Genomic DNA, 15,684 nt, shown 5'->3' with positions numbered 1-15,684 from the left:
CTTAAAATAGAAAAAAAATGAATGAAAAATTCTTGCACAGCTGCTTTAGAGCTGCAATAATTAATCTAAGAACACTTATCTGCATATATTTTGATAATTGAGTCAGTTTCCAAAGGTGTTCCTGGAAAAAACGGAGGTAAAAAGGTAGAAGAAAGAATAATAATGAATATTTTTTAACTTTTTTGTCAGATTTTTGCTTTTTTTCTTGTCAAACATGTTAATGATGATGATTTTTTTTGGTCTTATTTGGTAGTAAATTGAATATCTGAAGGTTTCAGACTGTTAATTAGACAAAACCAACTAAATGAAGACATCACTGTGGGCTCTGAGAAGTTGTGAATCCCATTTTTGCACTGTATTTTTTTTAACATTTCATCTGCTAAACGATTTAACACTTAATTGAGAAAAGTTGTAGCCTTAAACTGGGTGACAGTGCTTCATTTTAAGGCTCAAAAATGCAAAAAAAAGTGAATAGAAGTCTCTCCTACACCAAACTAATATACAATAAAGTAATGCTTTAAATGTCAAATGCTGGCAGAAATCTGCATTAATCTACTTTACAGTGGAACAAGCTGTTATACAAGAATGATATATTATCAGCATGTCAAGCTGATAAGGTCAAAGTGTTCCTGTTTACACATCCAGCAGACGCACAACTACATTCATATGGAGCCAGTCGACTAAATATAAGTTTTGGCCTTTGTGATTAAGTTTTCAGTAGTTATTCATTAGCCTAAACATGTTTAATAGGACAAAACTTTAGTCAGAATTGCTAATAATAGCCATATGTATTATGTGATGTATAGTAGAAACCTACTTTTTCCAGCAGGCCTCAGGTAGGGCAGGTCTTTTACTTCCAAAGGCAGATTTGACCCCTTCTGAAATCTTTGCGTCCCATTCACATCTTAAACGGAATTTCCTGACATTCAAGTCCAGCGCTGTTATCTTTTGATGTAGGGTCTGTCCTGTTTGCCCCCCGTCTGCCAAAAACTTGGCAGCATTATGTGTTCTCTCAGTGGTGTCAAGCTAAAGTGGATTATTGTGCAGCGAAGGTGATGAAAAGTAGCTCAGTGTTTACCCACCAGTGTAGATAAGGCCCTCCTTTTTCCCCTAGAGGGAAGTGACCACAGCCACACAGAAGGAGGCAGAGTCACACACACATATATAACCAGGAGGCATGTAAGATCGCCTTCTTCCCCCCCCCCAAGAGGAAAATCTACATATGCAAGTAAGTTTTTTTTACAAGACTCGACCACAGCTGACCGGCAGAAGAAATGTAGAGCACGGAGACCGAGGAGAGCGAGTGGACTTACCCGAGTGAGCAGGCACTACCCGCAAACATGAGGATGACTTGCCATTAGTGAGCTGACGGAGCATCTTGTGACTTTTTTTGCCCAAGAGAGAGAAAGAGAGAGAGAAGAAGAAGAAGAAGAAGAAGAAGGAGAAGGAGAAGGAGAAGGGAAGTAGTGAATGACAGGCACAAAGCCAGCGGCGCCTGTGCTGTTTTTTCCACGGTTCCCTGTTTTGACAGTTGTGAACAAGACGAGAAGACATCTGTAAATAAAAAGCCAGGAGAGCAAGAGCACACAGCCCTGAAGGGGGAAGCAATTACTACTTTTATGATACTTGAAATACAGTCAGTTTAGTTTGTGGACACACTTAACTCGCACTCTCACACCCACACACACACACACACACAAAGACAGAGGAGTTTTTGATTGGACTGAAGTCTGAAGTGCCTTTGGGCTTGCTGCGGTGGAGCAAAAAAAAAAAAAAGCCGGTATGGATGGTGGTTTCTCTTTGCGCTCAGAGGCGGTGGGAGCGATGAGGACGGCGCTGATGTCCGCTGAGAACTTACAGCTCACTCTAAAGACTGAGCTCAGTCAGGAAGAACAGGCCCTCACCCGCACCAACAGCAGCCAGCCCGTGGACACACACAAAGCTGGGTACTGTAGTCAGATCACCTACTGCTGCACACTCTTCTTAACTCTGGAGACTCGCTGTAAAACTGTGTCTGTTAGTTTGACAGAAGATTTAGATCCAAGTTAGTGTGTCTTCATAATGTTGGCCGGCTGGATACTTGCTATATATTTGCCTTGTTGCTTAAAAGTACTATCTAAACTTTTACAAAAGTGAAAATCATGCCTCAAATATGGATAAATTCAGATATAACAGACTGTGAAATAAGGTTTGGTTTGCTGCATCTGTTTAGAAGGGAATGGAAACTAAATATTCACATTATTCTTACAGATTATTGTTTCTTTTAATAATCTACAACACATCTATAGTTTAATGGTATTTATAATAGTGTAGCCTTATAATTTAGCAATGTATCCTTTCAAGATTGATAGATTTTGAAGTAATTCTTAACATAAAATTGGGATTAAGAATAGCTTGTCGTTGAAGAGACATTATCTTCTTAATGACAACTATATAACATTGGTAACTTTTAGTTTTAGTAACTTTTTAGACCTATAATAAAATAAGAGTTAGTGACTCTGCTTTGAGCAAAATGCTAATGTGTGCGTGCTAACATGCTGGTGTAAAGCAGGTACAATGTTTGTCATGTTAATTATCTTAAATTAACATGTTAACTGTTAACGGTCTGATACGAATGTCATTCGTTTTGCAGGTATTTAGTCATAAACCGAAGTATTGTACATTTTAAAACTTTGCCTGGTAACAGAGAACAATATATCTTTTTTTCACAATGTATTCTGTGGGAAACATAAATATCTGTACTAAATCTGTGTCAAATGTCACAGCAATCAATCTAGTTGTTGTTGAGACGTATCTGTAACCTTGTGGTGGTGCTAGGGCTAAAAGTAATGATTGTTTTTCATTATTGATCAATTGATTAGTGGTTCAGGTCAGAACATGATTAAAAATGTCAATCACTGTTTCCTAAAGCCAAAGGTGACGTCACCAACAGTCCACAACCAAAAGATACTCAGTTTTATAATGTCGAAGACTAAAGACACCAAAAATATTAAGTTATATTATATTTCATTCATTTCGGAAGCTGAAACCAGAGGAAAACGATTAGTCGATTATCAAAATAGTTAGCGATTGAGTTATTGTTGATTAAAACAAAATTAATAATAGACTAATTGTAGAGCTGTAGGAGGTGTTAAACAAAAAATCAGGAGATCACCAAAGTCCTTATAAGTAGTCCCGAAAGCGTTGACCTCTTCACTGGTTATACAATTTGTTTTCCACCCAGACTTTACCTCTGTCAGTGTTTTCAGCCTGTGTGTGTGTGAAAACAAACAACCTGCTGTGTAGCTTTACAATGACATTGTGTGTCAGCATTAGCCAAGGAATGAGCATTTATTTATGAGCGTTATATCATGTGAGCGTCTGGGCAATTTTAGTAGAAATTGGAGAGGTACAGGCACTGCTATTGCATTGGTAATGATTAGATTCTGGCTTGTTTGGATGGTTTGTCTTGACTTTGGCTCCTATAGGTTTAACAGTGTACAGAGCTGTTTGTCTTATAGGAGCCACTGTGAACTTTGTGCATGTTCACGCTGTTGTCTGTGAAGCTGGCAGATGTTGCATACATGGAGATTTCACACTTCCCTTTGGTCAAGCTCTAACAGTGGAAACTGATTAGTCAGGTGGATACTATATCGTCTGTAATATTGACCACAGTGAGTGTAAAAGTAACCATATTTTTTCTCTCTTAAGGAATGAAGACCTTAAAGAGATGTTGGAGAGCAACAAGGAGTCGCTTAAACTGGAGGCCATGAAAAGAGTTGTTGGGGTGAGTCGGGAAACCTTTCTTTTTACATGACTGACTAAATTGTTATATGTGTGTCATGTCTCAGCTGTTGAGATTTAAGATTGATCAATATAAATGTCCTTTCATTTCAGCTAATCGCCAAAGGGAAAAATGCATCCGAGCTGTTTCCCGCCATTGTGAAGAACGTCGCGAATAAGAACATTGAGGTACGACGTTATTGAGAAAAAGCATCATCATTACTACACTTTGGTTGTTATGATTCATTTATATCTTGACTAATAGAAATGTGGCACAACCATATAACTAAATGTATGTACAGTTGGATGTAGCAAGGCGTGATATCATCCATTGGTTTCCATTGGAGACGGTTTGAAGCACAGAGTTGCTGCTTATGATTAGCGCCATTCTCCCCATTTGGAGCCAAGACCTTTCAGATAAGGTGTGCGAAGTGTTTCCTTTCACGTTCTGGAAACACACTCTGCTACCTCGGATCGAAACTTACAGGGAACACCAAGTACTGCAGACTTGTGCTTACATTAACTAACTAAGAGGGCATTTACTGTTATCAGGTAACATTACATTTAATGAAATATTGTGACAATAGTCCAATTTAGTGGGAATCCTGGAGCCGGGGAGAGAAGCGTCAATCACAGCTGTCAACCAACACCCACACAGCAGACATCAAAGCTGCTATTCGTCTTTTAAATCGTATTAACGGAGCAATCATTTCCAAGATGACCACCAGCACACTTATTAGGGGGCCTGGATTTAGCGATTGAGGCCATAATGACTCATTGAAAAAATGTATTGACGTCGTATATGATGAGAGAAGTTGTATCCAGGGATGTTTTTGGAGCCAGCATCTTGCAACTGTCAATGGTGATTCACTTAAGGAGACTTCTCCATTGGCACAACAACTAGACTCTTTTAGTAGCATTACAACAACTTTTATTGCAACTACTTCATACAGAACATTAGGAAATTCATGTTGGATTGGCTTCTTTGAAAGGCTTTCTTTTCTTTATTTCTGTAGCTTGGTTTACATGTACATGGTTAGAACATTGTTTTTATTGAAGTTTAACTTTTTGTACAAAGTTGAGCTGAAACATTTGATCATTAAATCAATTAGTCGATCAAAACAATAGAATAAAAGAATGAAATCTGCAACTCTTTGATAATTAATTTAGATAAAAACCATTTCCTGGTTCCTTTTCAGATGACAGAATTTGATGCCTTTGTTTCTGCTAAACTTATTATCTTTGGATCACAATTGGCTTCCAAACTTGTTATGTCACAAATCATGCTCTTACACACGCACTCACCGTGAAGTCAGATTTTCACGGAAACTCCCCCTTTCAGCAGATGAATTTGAAAACAACATTCAGCTGTCATCTGGCTGAAGTAGCAATAAGCAAAACACATTTTAATGGAAAGGGGCTGTAACATTAAAACACTCTCTGAGGAGACTTCAGATGGAGACCTAATGAATTTCCTAATTTCTACCATGAGTTTAGCTATATTTCAGTCGTAGCTTTCTCATCTCTTTCAACTCTCCTTGAAATAAGTGCTTCACCCATCCTGGAAACCTTTCTTGTTGTTATCTTTTGTCACCGTGTCAGGAGCCTCCTGTGATTTTTTTTTCTTGGATTTCTTCCACGGTGGTGAATCTTCTTCCTTCTTAGTCCTAATTTTAACTTCACCAAGCTGTAGACACACGCTACCTAGTGGCAAATCTGATAACTGCACCCTTCTCCTGTGCTATCTAATGTATCCCCCCTCATGTATATATATATATATATATATATATATATGAGTTTTGCATCTGTTTCACTTTGTAGTAGTATTACTATTAAAGCAAATAATCCTCTAAGGTAGATAATACATTCTGTGAAGGATTTTAAAATAATACAACTTACATTTTGTATTTATCATAAATTTCAGACCAACATTTCATCATATACTCGAAATCCAAGATCAGTTGCATATTTTTCTTAAACTAAAGCAGTGTTGGTCTTATTATTTGCCATCATAGAATCATGAATTACTGAAATATGTTTTGCAGCTATTCTTTTTGTTAGCAATAACTCAAGATTGGATTTATTTCAGTTTTAATTTAGGTTTGCTTCATCAATTAAGTATGTTTAATATAAACGTCTCGCACCATTGGATCATAAATGAAAAGCTGTTTTCAACTTATTTCTTCCTTATCAATTACTACAAGTACAGCTTACTTATTCAAATCATAAACTGGTGCAGCAGCAGCATCAGCAACATAAAGATAATGCAAGATATTCCGTGCTGGCGTAAACGCTCCACTAAATCATGTAACGTCTTCAGTTCAGTCTCAACAGAGCCATGAACAGAATATTCCAGCGAATGACCCAAACACTAAGCAACAGCACGAGAGGGGTTCCCATGCCCAGAGCCTGTGAATATTGATTAGCAGCAGCAGAATAATCAGCTAGCGTGAGGGGCAGCATGTGAGCGGGGGGCCTGAAGCCAGGCACTGTGTACCAGGCTCACTAGGTGGATGGTAATTGGTAGAAGCGAGCCCGCAGTCACGTCTCCTCTCTCCCACCTCATACAACACCAGCTGCTAAGGTAGTGTGACGTCTTGGTCTATGTTTTCGCTCTCTCTCTCTGGCTTTCTTTTCCTACTTTTTCTCACTAAAAATGGCCTCTCTTCTCTCTCCCGTTTCCCACCCTCATCGTCACCATCCCTCTAAGGTGCAAGCCTCTGTTAGCTGCCATCGATCCCCAGTTAATTAGAAAACAACAGAAGAGCACACAGCTCATTGACAATATTGTCTGATTTAATATCAGCTCACTTTTTATTTTTATTTTTATTTGTATCTTACCACACTTACATATATTATACTTAAATGTGTGTGTTTGCATGATTTGGCATACTCTTGTGAGCTTTTGAGTCAAATTTCAAGCGAAGAAAAAACATAAAATCACATTTAATGCTGGGAAATCTTCACTTAATCGCCTACTTAGTGGTTCAAAATGAAATCAGGCGTGTGCTGTGTGGTCATACAGTCCAGATCCTTGAGGGCAGATAGGTTGTGTCTCCTTTTTATAGTGAGTAATGCCATTAATTCCACCAGTAATGACCAGAATGATGATTGAGGGCTGTGGCGCACTGCTGCAGGTCAATACTCGCTGCATTAGAAAGCATGGTGCTGATTACTTGGCGATTGTATCTAAAACTGTAACCTTACTCCTGACCTCCACCTTAAATCAGCTGGTAAATTAAACTGTAGAAAGGTCCTCAAATAAATCATAATTTTTCATAAGCAGTTTTATTCCAGGTCCATTTTATATCAATCTACCGGCCTCTGTTTATTCTTCTTCTCTTTTTCTGAATAGGCTACGTGAATCAGCAAAGGCGCAACCTTTGGCCTCCGGTTAAACCTGTCAGAGAGAGAGAGAGAGAGAGAGAGCGAGAGCGAGCGAGAGAGCAGGACAAATGTTATCTCAGGCTTTCCTGTGTGAGAAAAGAGAAGGTGTAGAAGCTGAAACACAGGACGGGTTTCCATTTAAACAGCGTGGTGCCAATTTCTCAAAGGAACAAAAAATACGTAACCTCGCTCTCCTCTGCCTGAAACAACACGCGTTTGAGTGTGCGGCTCAAGATAGGAAAACTTTCAAACCCAAACCCAAATATTTTTTTACAACCCCTAGAAATAATAAACTCAAATTTCCCACTGAAAAATATCCAAGCTTAAAAGAAAGGCGCTCTCTGTTGTTTCATACATTATTGTTCCTTTTATAGCACGAGTCTTTTCATCTTTTATTGGGTGTAAACACATGCAAAATGTCCTCCTGTACAAACCTGCTTTAAATATAAGAACACAGCTGGTTCCCTAGACTGTTTTTCCCCCATGTGCTGCATTAAATCGCCTTCTACAGCTGTTTCATGTAATTGTTCTTTGCAGCTTAAGAAGCTCGTTTATGTGTACCTGGTGAGATATGCAGAGGAGCAGCAGGACCTGGCTTTACTATCCATCAGCACCTTCCAGCGGGCCCTCAAGGTAACATTACTATTTCTGGTCTCATACTTTTTTAAATCTCTTTATTATAATTAACACAATAAAAAATGTTGATATTGCTCAGAGCGTGTTAAACCCACAATCTATAGACTGAGGTCTTTTTTCCTGACTGTTTTCTTATTGCTGAGATGTTGACAACGCTGTTCTTTTTACTATATCTTATATTAATGTTGTTTGCATTGAGTAAAGTCTGCTCCAGATACTGTAATCATTACATTCTTCCACACACTGACGCAGCATTTTCACATCTTTGCGGCAGGACCCAAACCAATTCATCCGGGCCAGCGCGCTGAGGGTCCTCTCCAGTATCCGTGTCCCCATAATCGTCCCCATCATGATGCTGGCCATCAAGGAGGCTGCAGCTGACATGTCCCCGTATGTCAGGAAGACGTCTGCCCACGCTATTCAGAAGCTCTACAGGTATATGCAACTCAGAGCAGCAGATATCACTTTGTACATTCATTGGCTTGAATGACTCTCCTCATTCCTGAGCAGTTAATCCAATAAATGTTGTGTAATGTTGACATAAAGGGTTTTGCCCAGTCGCAGTTTGGAGATATCTCATTCTTTGCTGGTGAGTCGGCTAGGGGTTGGCATGGATCAAAGAATTTGCTTAAAGATTATGAACAAAGTAGTAGAAGTGAAGCAGCTTTACATGTGATTTAACAGTTATTTACCCGACGGCATCGTGAAATAAAACATGCTCATAGACAGCTGATCAGAGCACACACAGGCGTCTCGGTATTCTGAGCACACAGAGGAGACATGATTTAATTTGTAAGTCTGTTTAGTTTTCATGTTGTGTGAATAATTGCCATTCCTTAATTGACAGTTTGTGTCAAAGCTCTCTCTCTCACTCTTTCTCTCTCTTTTGGTTTTCAGCCTTGACCCAGACCAGAAGGAGCAACTGATCGAAGTGATTGAGAAACTGTTGAAAGACAAAAGCACAGTAAGTACAGTTTGAACAAGTGCAGTCTATAACAGTACCGATCACCATGTTGGAGATTGCAGGCCACTGGAGGGCGCCCCAGTCAAGCGATTCTCCTCTTAGCTCTCTATCCCACAGCTCATTCGGCAATGCCATGGTTTGTTAACACCCACTTAAACCCACACATCTTCAGATGCTCCTTGTTAAGTGTCCATTTGGAAGGAATTTTCGCACTGATGCTAGTGTCAGCTTAATTTTCTCAAAGGCCAACTTCTTCTCTTTTTTCCCCCCGAAATGGACCGTAAATTAGTCGGATTCTCAAATACAATGTTTAGGCCAGTCACAGACACAATGCAGGCAGCCCCATTAGAAGTCAGTATGCAGCACATTAATTTGAGGAGGTCACAGTGAATACTAAGGGTGTTTAAATGCCAATTTCAAATATGTAGAGGTTGGCTACAGAATGCAGAGTGTGTTGTGTTGGTGCGTTCAAGTCACGCACAGTTTGTTATAATTATGTATTCATAGCGTATACCTATCATTATACAAACAAAACAAAGCAGCACAGGCCAAGGGGGGATGGAAAGCCCAGTACCAGATGCATAGCATATTTAGCCCCAGACGCTAACGAAGACAGATGACTTCTCCCCGTTGGAGCCCACATTGTGAGGCTGGGGACAGAGAGAGAGGGCACTATCATCACACAGACGCACAAGCACTATCAGTCGGTGATGAATGGTGAAAAACCCCAACATAGTGGATAGTTAATAGCTATCAAGCTATGCATTTTTATGATGCTAGGGCGAAACCGTGTGCCATTTAGAAGTCCCACAACGATGGACAGTCATCTTGCTATTTTATTTTTAATGCTGCCTCTATGTGCTGGTGTTAATACCACAGGAGGATATCCTGGTGTTGAATCAGTGCTGTCAGATGCTGCTGGTGATCTTGGTGTGTTTCTAAAGGGGAAACATGTACCATAGCTTTACATAAACGGGTACTCCATCAGTTTTACACATAAAGGTCAATCGCTATGTTTTGTAATGTCTTCTGTAGCTCTGCGTGAGTTTGTCAAGGCTGAGAAAATATCATCATCTCAGCTTAGACTTGGAGACCTAAAATGGACTTCAATTTTTTTAACAGAGAGCAGTGTGAGGTTGACAGAGTGGGCATTTACTGTACCAGGTAGTAAGGGTTTAACGGTGGGATGCTATTGGTTGCATGATGGGAATTGTAGGATTCAGAAAGACCCATACCAGGGGCGAAAAGTCAGGATATTTCTACGTCTGCTACTTGTGATTTTGACTTGAAGCTTTGCTTCTTGTGGGTCTCCTAACAGTATGGAAATAACATACTAAATCACCCCTTTAATAATAGTGTCATGATACATTGAGGAGTATGCTTATTAGAGGCATACAATGATTGAATACTTGATTTTCTTTTACAGTTATTATAATGCATGAATTGACATTCTGAGCAGGTACTGGCTTTCATTTGTGTATTAAGCAACATCTGTCCACCTATTTTCTATAGCAGCGTATATTCTGAAGGGTCACTTGGGGTTTTAAGACAATCCTAGCATGCATTGGGTGTTAGGACAGGTGATGTTAAGATATACAATATATAGGATATTTTGATATGTCGTTGTAGGAAAACACAGCTGTAATTAATAACGACACAATCCATTTTGATTGGTCAGTTTCAGGGTTTAGATAGGTATCCAGTGACTTAGCTTACTGGAATACTTGAATGGGACAGACCAATCCTTAATGGTGATATCTCCACCTGTGCTTTTTCTACTATGACAAGTGAAGAATGTCCATCCTGAAAAATGTCTATTCATGTGCACTATATACTTTCACAAGGATGCTATGAACGGTATACATACATGCACTTTATATTTACAGGTACAGGCAATTTTGACTTGTCTTAGCTGGAAAAGCACCGGTAACATAATTATTTGACTTTATCGTTATTACACCTGTGCTTTTCATGCTTTCACATGTCAAAATGTCTTCATTCCTTACCTGACTTGGTCTTTTTTTTAGGCTTAAGACAACCACTTCCTGAGATATCTTTAAGGTTTCTAACACAGTTTTTTTTTACCAATCTGATTGTAATGAATTAGTTAAACTGCAAATAAGTGAATTAATTTAGGTAAATGCCATTTAGCTAATGTCAAGTGCGCTGCCTGTGGAAGAAGGAAACATTTGGTTATTGTCCCAGTCTGTGGCATTGTCCGGGCCTCCTGACATTTACTTTTACAGATGTGCCTGTTTGGTTAAATGGCTGTGACACTCAGGGGGAGGGTGGGGATGGTGGGGGGGTTGCTTATAAGCAGGATGGTTTAAAGAGAAAATGGGAAGGCCTGATGACAGAGACAACATAGGAGTTTGTGCAGCTGTTTTACCGTGATGGATCTATTATCCAGCCATTACAAGATAAATGATCGATCCCTCCCATCCTCCCCTCCTGCACCTTCTGCAAAATTGAAATGAGAACAGAAAGGAGGGGCAGGGGCACAGGGAAGGGAATGTGTTGAGGAGGACGAGGACGGGGGGGGGGGGGGGTACTATGATTAGGGGCTAGGTGAGATGCCCATTAATTTAAGAGAAAAAGGAGGGAGGAGAAAGAGAGAGCAGGAGAGGAGCGAACGAAAGGGAGGATAGGCCGACCCCACACCAGGCCATCAATCAAAAAGGCGCACGTTGTCTCTGGCGTGATGACCCAGCACTCCCTGCTTCTCTGGCACCCTAATTAGAATTCATAGCAAAATAGATGCAAGGAAACAGTTTGGGCCCTTCATAATTTTATAGGAAATTTATTGTTATTAGAAGAACCATTTGCTTAGTGTGATTTTTCCATTACCGGCTTGTCACGCAGGGTAGATAATATGGTCGAGGGTGGTGGAGGAGGGGGAGGAGGTGTATGAACTCCATAGATTGGGGTGTCAGTTTTGTTGATGGTGCATGTAGTTTACCTTGGAGCTGTGTCTAATGGGGGGAAAGTTGGTAGAGAATGCACAAAGCCTTAGCAGTACAGGATCCACATGCTCAGAAAAACAGTGCCGCCTGTTAATAGCCTTTAGAGACAGGAGCGGCCCAGGGAAAACGCAAGGTGGTAAAAATACACAGTGGACGTATATATATTCTAACTTACTGCTTTACTGAGTACGTTTATCTACAGCAGAATATGTTGACTGAGATATTAATAAAAACACTCTGCTGTTGTATCTTAAGCTGGACTTAAAGCAAAAGGGACATTGCGGTGCTCAAATCAAAGAAAAATAACTTTTAAAGAGCAGCATCTCTTTCCAGCAAAGAAAATTTCACTGTTCTTCTTTGTTTTAGGGTGGTGGTTGAAATCGCAAGAGCTTGATAAAACCTGCATAGGTACCAATACACCTTTTCCACAGCATTTTAACTTTATAACAGGGGAAGCTCATGTGTAACTAATAATATTAAATAATTAATAATGGCTCTGTTCTACTTGAATGTCCAATTAAGCCAGTTTGCATGACAGCAAGGTTGTGAAACTATCACACTGGACTCCAATGCAGCCATTATTAAAGGTCCCCTATTTAACACTTTACTGGTGTTTTTATTTGATGTCTTGACGTCCGTAAGAAGATATTTTGTGGTTTTAAGTACCAAAAAACATCTCAAAATAGTTTTATATCTCCTGTCTTGAGCTTCTCTGTTATGTGTCTGCTGTTTTCTGAGTGACACACACCCAGGCCAGCCACAGGTAACAGATTATAGTGCTCTATAGCTACTGTAGGTAAAACTAAGCCTCTGGGTAAAACTCACTAGAAAATTGCAATGGTCACCACTGAGGATAATGTTATCCAACGTTTGGAACATTATGCAATGGCAAATTTACTTCCTGACATCCGACAGCTGCACAAAAAACTCAAATGAAACAAGTATAAATAAATAACATAGAGAAACATATTGTGTGTCTTTCCGGAGGGGCATGGGGTCCCGCTGGAGGGTTGGGCCCCCTTCAAGACGAACTCTGAGTGTATAGTTATGATATCACAACCGTATGGAAATCCATAAAGGCTAGTTTAGACGCACAGTTTCTGCATACAGGCTGTGGGCATTTATCTGTGTTTGGTGTTTTGATATTTTCACTGTATAGCAGCTAAATCTGCTTTATAATCAAAAAATAAATGGAAATCTCCCTTTTTGCAATATGACCTTTTTTAAGGATAGTAGATACATGTGTGCCTTTTCTGCAATAACATGTACTTTACTGCAAACTTTCTGCAGTGAGGACAATAGCTTTTGTTTGTTTTTGTTTTTTTGTAATTTGGGTGGATTCAACCCTTTAAATATTTTACTGAAAGCAATTGAAGACAACACAGGACCCTACATGGTTGACATCACCTGCACCTCTTACTCAAAAGTGGTAAACTACCACTTTTATATCTAGGTTGTTTTTTTATTATGTGTGGAATTTTCCTTTTCCTTTCCTTTTTAATTATTATTTCACTTGAGCAGAATAATAAATAAGATCAAATCTTTAAGGAAAACTCATTAGATACAGTTTTAGATTAGTGTGCTGTTTACACTCACTGCATGTCATCACAGAAACACTGCTGATGTATGCAGAGATATCTAATTACATTCAAGTTGACTTAAATTGTGTAAACCAAATATAAACACTTTTTTTATATTGTTATTACAGCAGCTGTCAAAAGATGTCTTTTTAAAAAATCTATCAATAGACGATAATTATGTACCATAACATTTTAAAATACTGTTAGTATTATCTGTGAGTGTTTTGCAGTTAAATGCACATAGAAATTCTTTATGGGTCTCTCAGTAAATATAACATTCATCAGTGTGATACCATAAAAGCTAGTTGCGTGACCCGTGCATATGTAATACTGTGTGAATGTCAGAGAGGCGAATCATCATTTGGATTTAAGCTCCACGATTCTCAGTGTATCTACAGACAGCAGCCGTGCACGTACACATTTCATACACTCGAGCACACACACACACACACACACACGCACACACGTGCACACACACGTGCACACACAATCAATGCAGGCTCATGACAATGCTGATGGGTAAATGCAACGGGTTCCCACAGGGCCACCAGGGGCCAGAAGGCTTTAATTGGGAAGACCAGATTCTGCTCCCTTTCTCTTCTTCTTCTTCACCCTCGCCTGCCCATGATAATGCTGTTTGCATATTAATACACTGCCATGTCACTCACTCAGTCTCACAGTCAGTCAGTCAGCCAGCCAGCAGGCAGTAGGGAGGCGGTGATGGTGGTGGTGTGGGTGGGTGGGGGGGGGTTGGTAGGAGGGGAGGGGGAACATGCAACAGCCAAATGGGTTTTTTCCTTCTACCAATAAAACATACTTGATTATTGCCTCTCTCAGCTGCTGCTTCCTCCTTGTTCTCTTTTCCCCTGGAATTGAACTTAAAATGAGTTTTTGCACCTTAGAAAAAAAAAATGAAAAAAAAGAAGTGTTTTTTTTATGGAGGAAAATATAAGAAACACTCTCATTGATATATTTATTTATTTCATAGGTTTGTGTAAATTAAGTCAGTTAAAACTTTTAAGTGCAAACATTTTACTTCTAATTACCAACTACTTAGAGGCTGAACTGTGTGTATCGTAATCAAAGTTGTAAATTAGTATTGTTTTTTTCCCCCCCAAGTGCTATAATAGTACTTTTCTGTTTGACCTGGGTTATATCTTTTAACCTGTGTTTTATTTCTCCAGAGTTTGTATATTAAGGCTTGTTTAAAAGATAAAGTATTTGTTCAATTTGTTTAACAAAGCTACAAATCCCTACAACTATGCTAATATAGAGAGATGGAAAAGAACAAAAACAGTAGGATTTCCTTCATGAGTTTGTTTCTCTTTGTTCTCTTCCTTCCCTTCATCCTTACTTGCAGCTGGTGGCCGGCAGCGTGGTGATGGCCTTCGAGGAAGTGTGTCCGGATCGCATTGACCTGATCCACAAGAACTACAGAAAGCTGTGCAACCTGCTGGTGGATGTGGAGGAGTGGGGGCAGGTGGTCATCATCTCCATGTTGACGCGTTATGCCAGGACGCAGTTCACCAGTCCTTGGAAAGAGGTGAGGCATTCGTCACCCTGATGAATAAAGGGCATCCACATCCATAAAGTGGCAAAGTGGCACCATGTCCCCTTATAAAACATGCTTTATTCTTCCTCTCTCTCCTCTCTACCCCAACCGGTCGAGGCAGATGGCCGCCCACTTTGAGACTGGTTCTGAGGTTTCTTCCCGTTAAAAGAGAGTTTTTTCTTGCCACTGTCGCCAAGTGCTTGCTCATGTGGGAATGTTGGGTCTCTTTAAATTAAACTTAAAGAGTACGGTTTAGACCTGCTCTATGTGTAAAGTGCCTTGAGATGACTTTTGTTGTGATTTGGCACTATATACATAAAGATTGATTGATTGATTGATTGATTGATGAAATCTTTGTTAGAAAGCAGGCTGGCTGGATTGGTACAGTGGTACAGTTATCCTGTTCATGCTAACTAACCCCTTAGCTGCTAGAATTACAAGACATATCAAATGTAAAAGCCTTCCTCAGTAAATTGTGAGTGCAGCTATTTGACTATAAAGGATAAGTTTATAGAGAAATTCTCTATTCTTGTTATTGTCAATAAATCCCATGACAACCAACAATATATTGATCCTATTGTTGCAATTAGGGACTTTTCCCACTTATAGTACATTATCTATTATCAATATTTTCTTTTCTTTTCTTTTTTTTCTTTTCTTTCCTTTTACCTAAAATAGTTTTTTGTTTTGTTGTGTTGCTCTTCCATGTTTCTTTGCACCATTGTAAATGAAGATTCCTCCTTAAAGGTCTTTTGAGGTAAAATAAAGGCTAATAAATCCTGCTGCTTTAAATAGTCACCAATAGAGCGCCAAATGTGTATTAATACACCAGAGGAAATA

General features: G+C 39.4%; 1 protein-coding gene across 2 annotated transcripts in view; it reads left to right on the top strand.

The window, feature by feature from the left end:
* Positions 1-15,684, top strand: part of ap3b1a (adaptor related protein complex 3 subunit beta 1a) — a 64,537-nt gene that overhangs the window by 7,266 nt on the left and 41,587 nt on the right. For both annotated transcript variants that reach the window (XM_062434426.1, XM_062434427.1), the window contains exons 2-7: positions 3,691-3,766; positions 3,877-3,951; positions 7,687-7,782; positions 8,060-8,220; positions 8,683-8,749; positions 14,653-14,835. In XM_062434426.1, coding sequence (XP_062290410.1) covers positions 3,691-3,766; positions 3,877-3,951; positions 7,687-7,782; positions 8,060-8,220; positions 8,683-8,749; positions 14,653-14,835 — 658 coding nt within the window. The remainder of the gene's footprint in view (positions 1-3,690; positions 3,767-3,876; positions 3,952-7,686; positions 7,783-8,059; positions 8,221-8,682; positions 8,750-14,652; positions 14,836-15,684) is intronic.

Source organism: Scomber scombrus, chromosome 15, assembly GCF_963691925.1.
Source record: "Scomber scombrus chromosome 15, fScoSco1.1, whole genome shotgun sequence".
Taxonomy (NCBI): Eukaryota; Metazoa; Chordata; class Actinopteri; order Scombriformes; family Scombridae; genus Scomber; species Scomber scombrus.
Note: the sequence above shows the minus strand (reverse complement) of the source record. Positions and strands in the feature narration are given on the sequence as shown.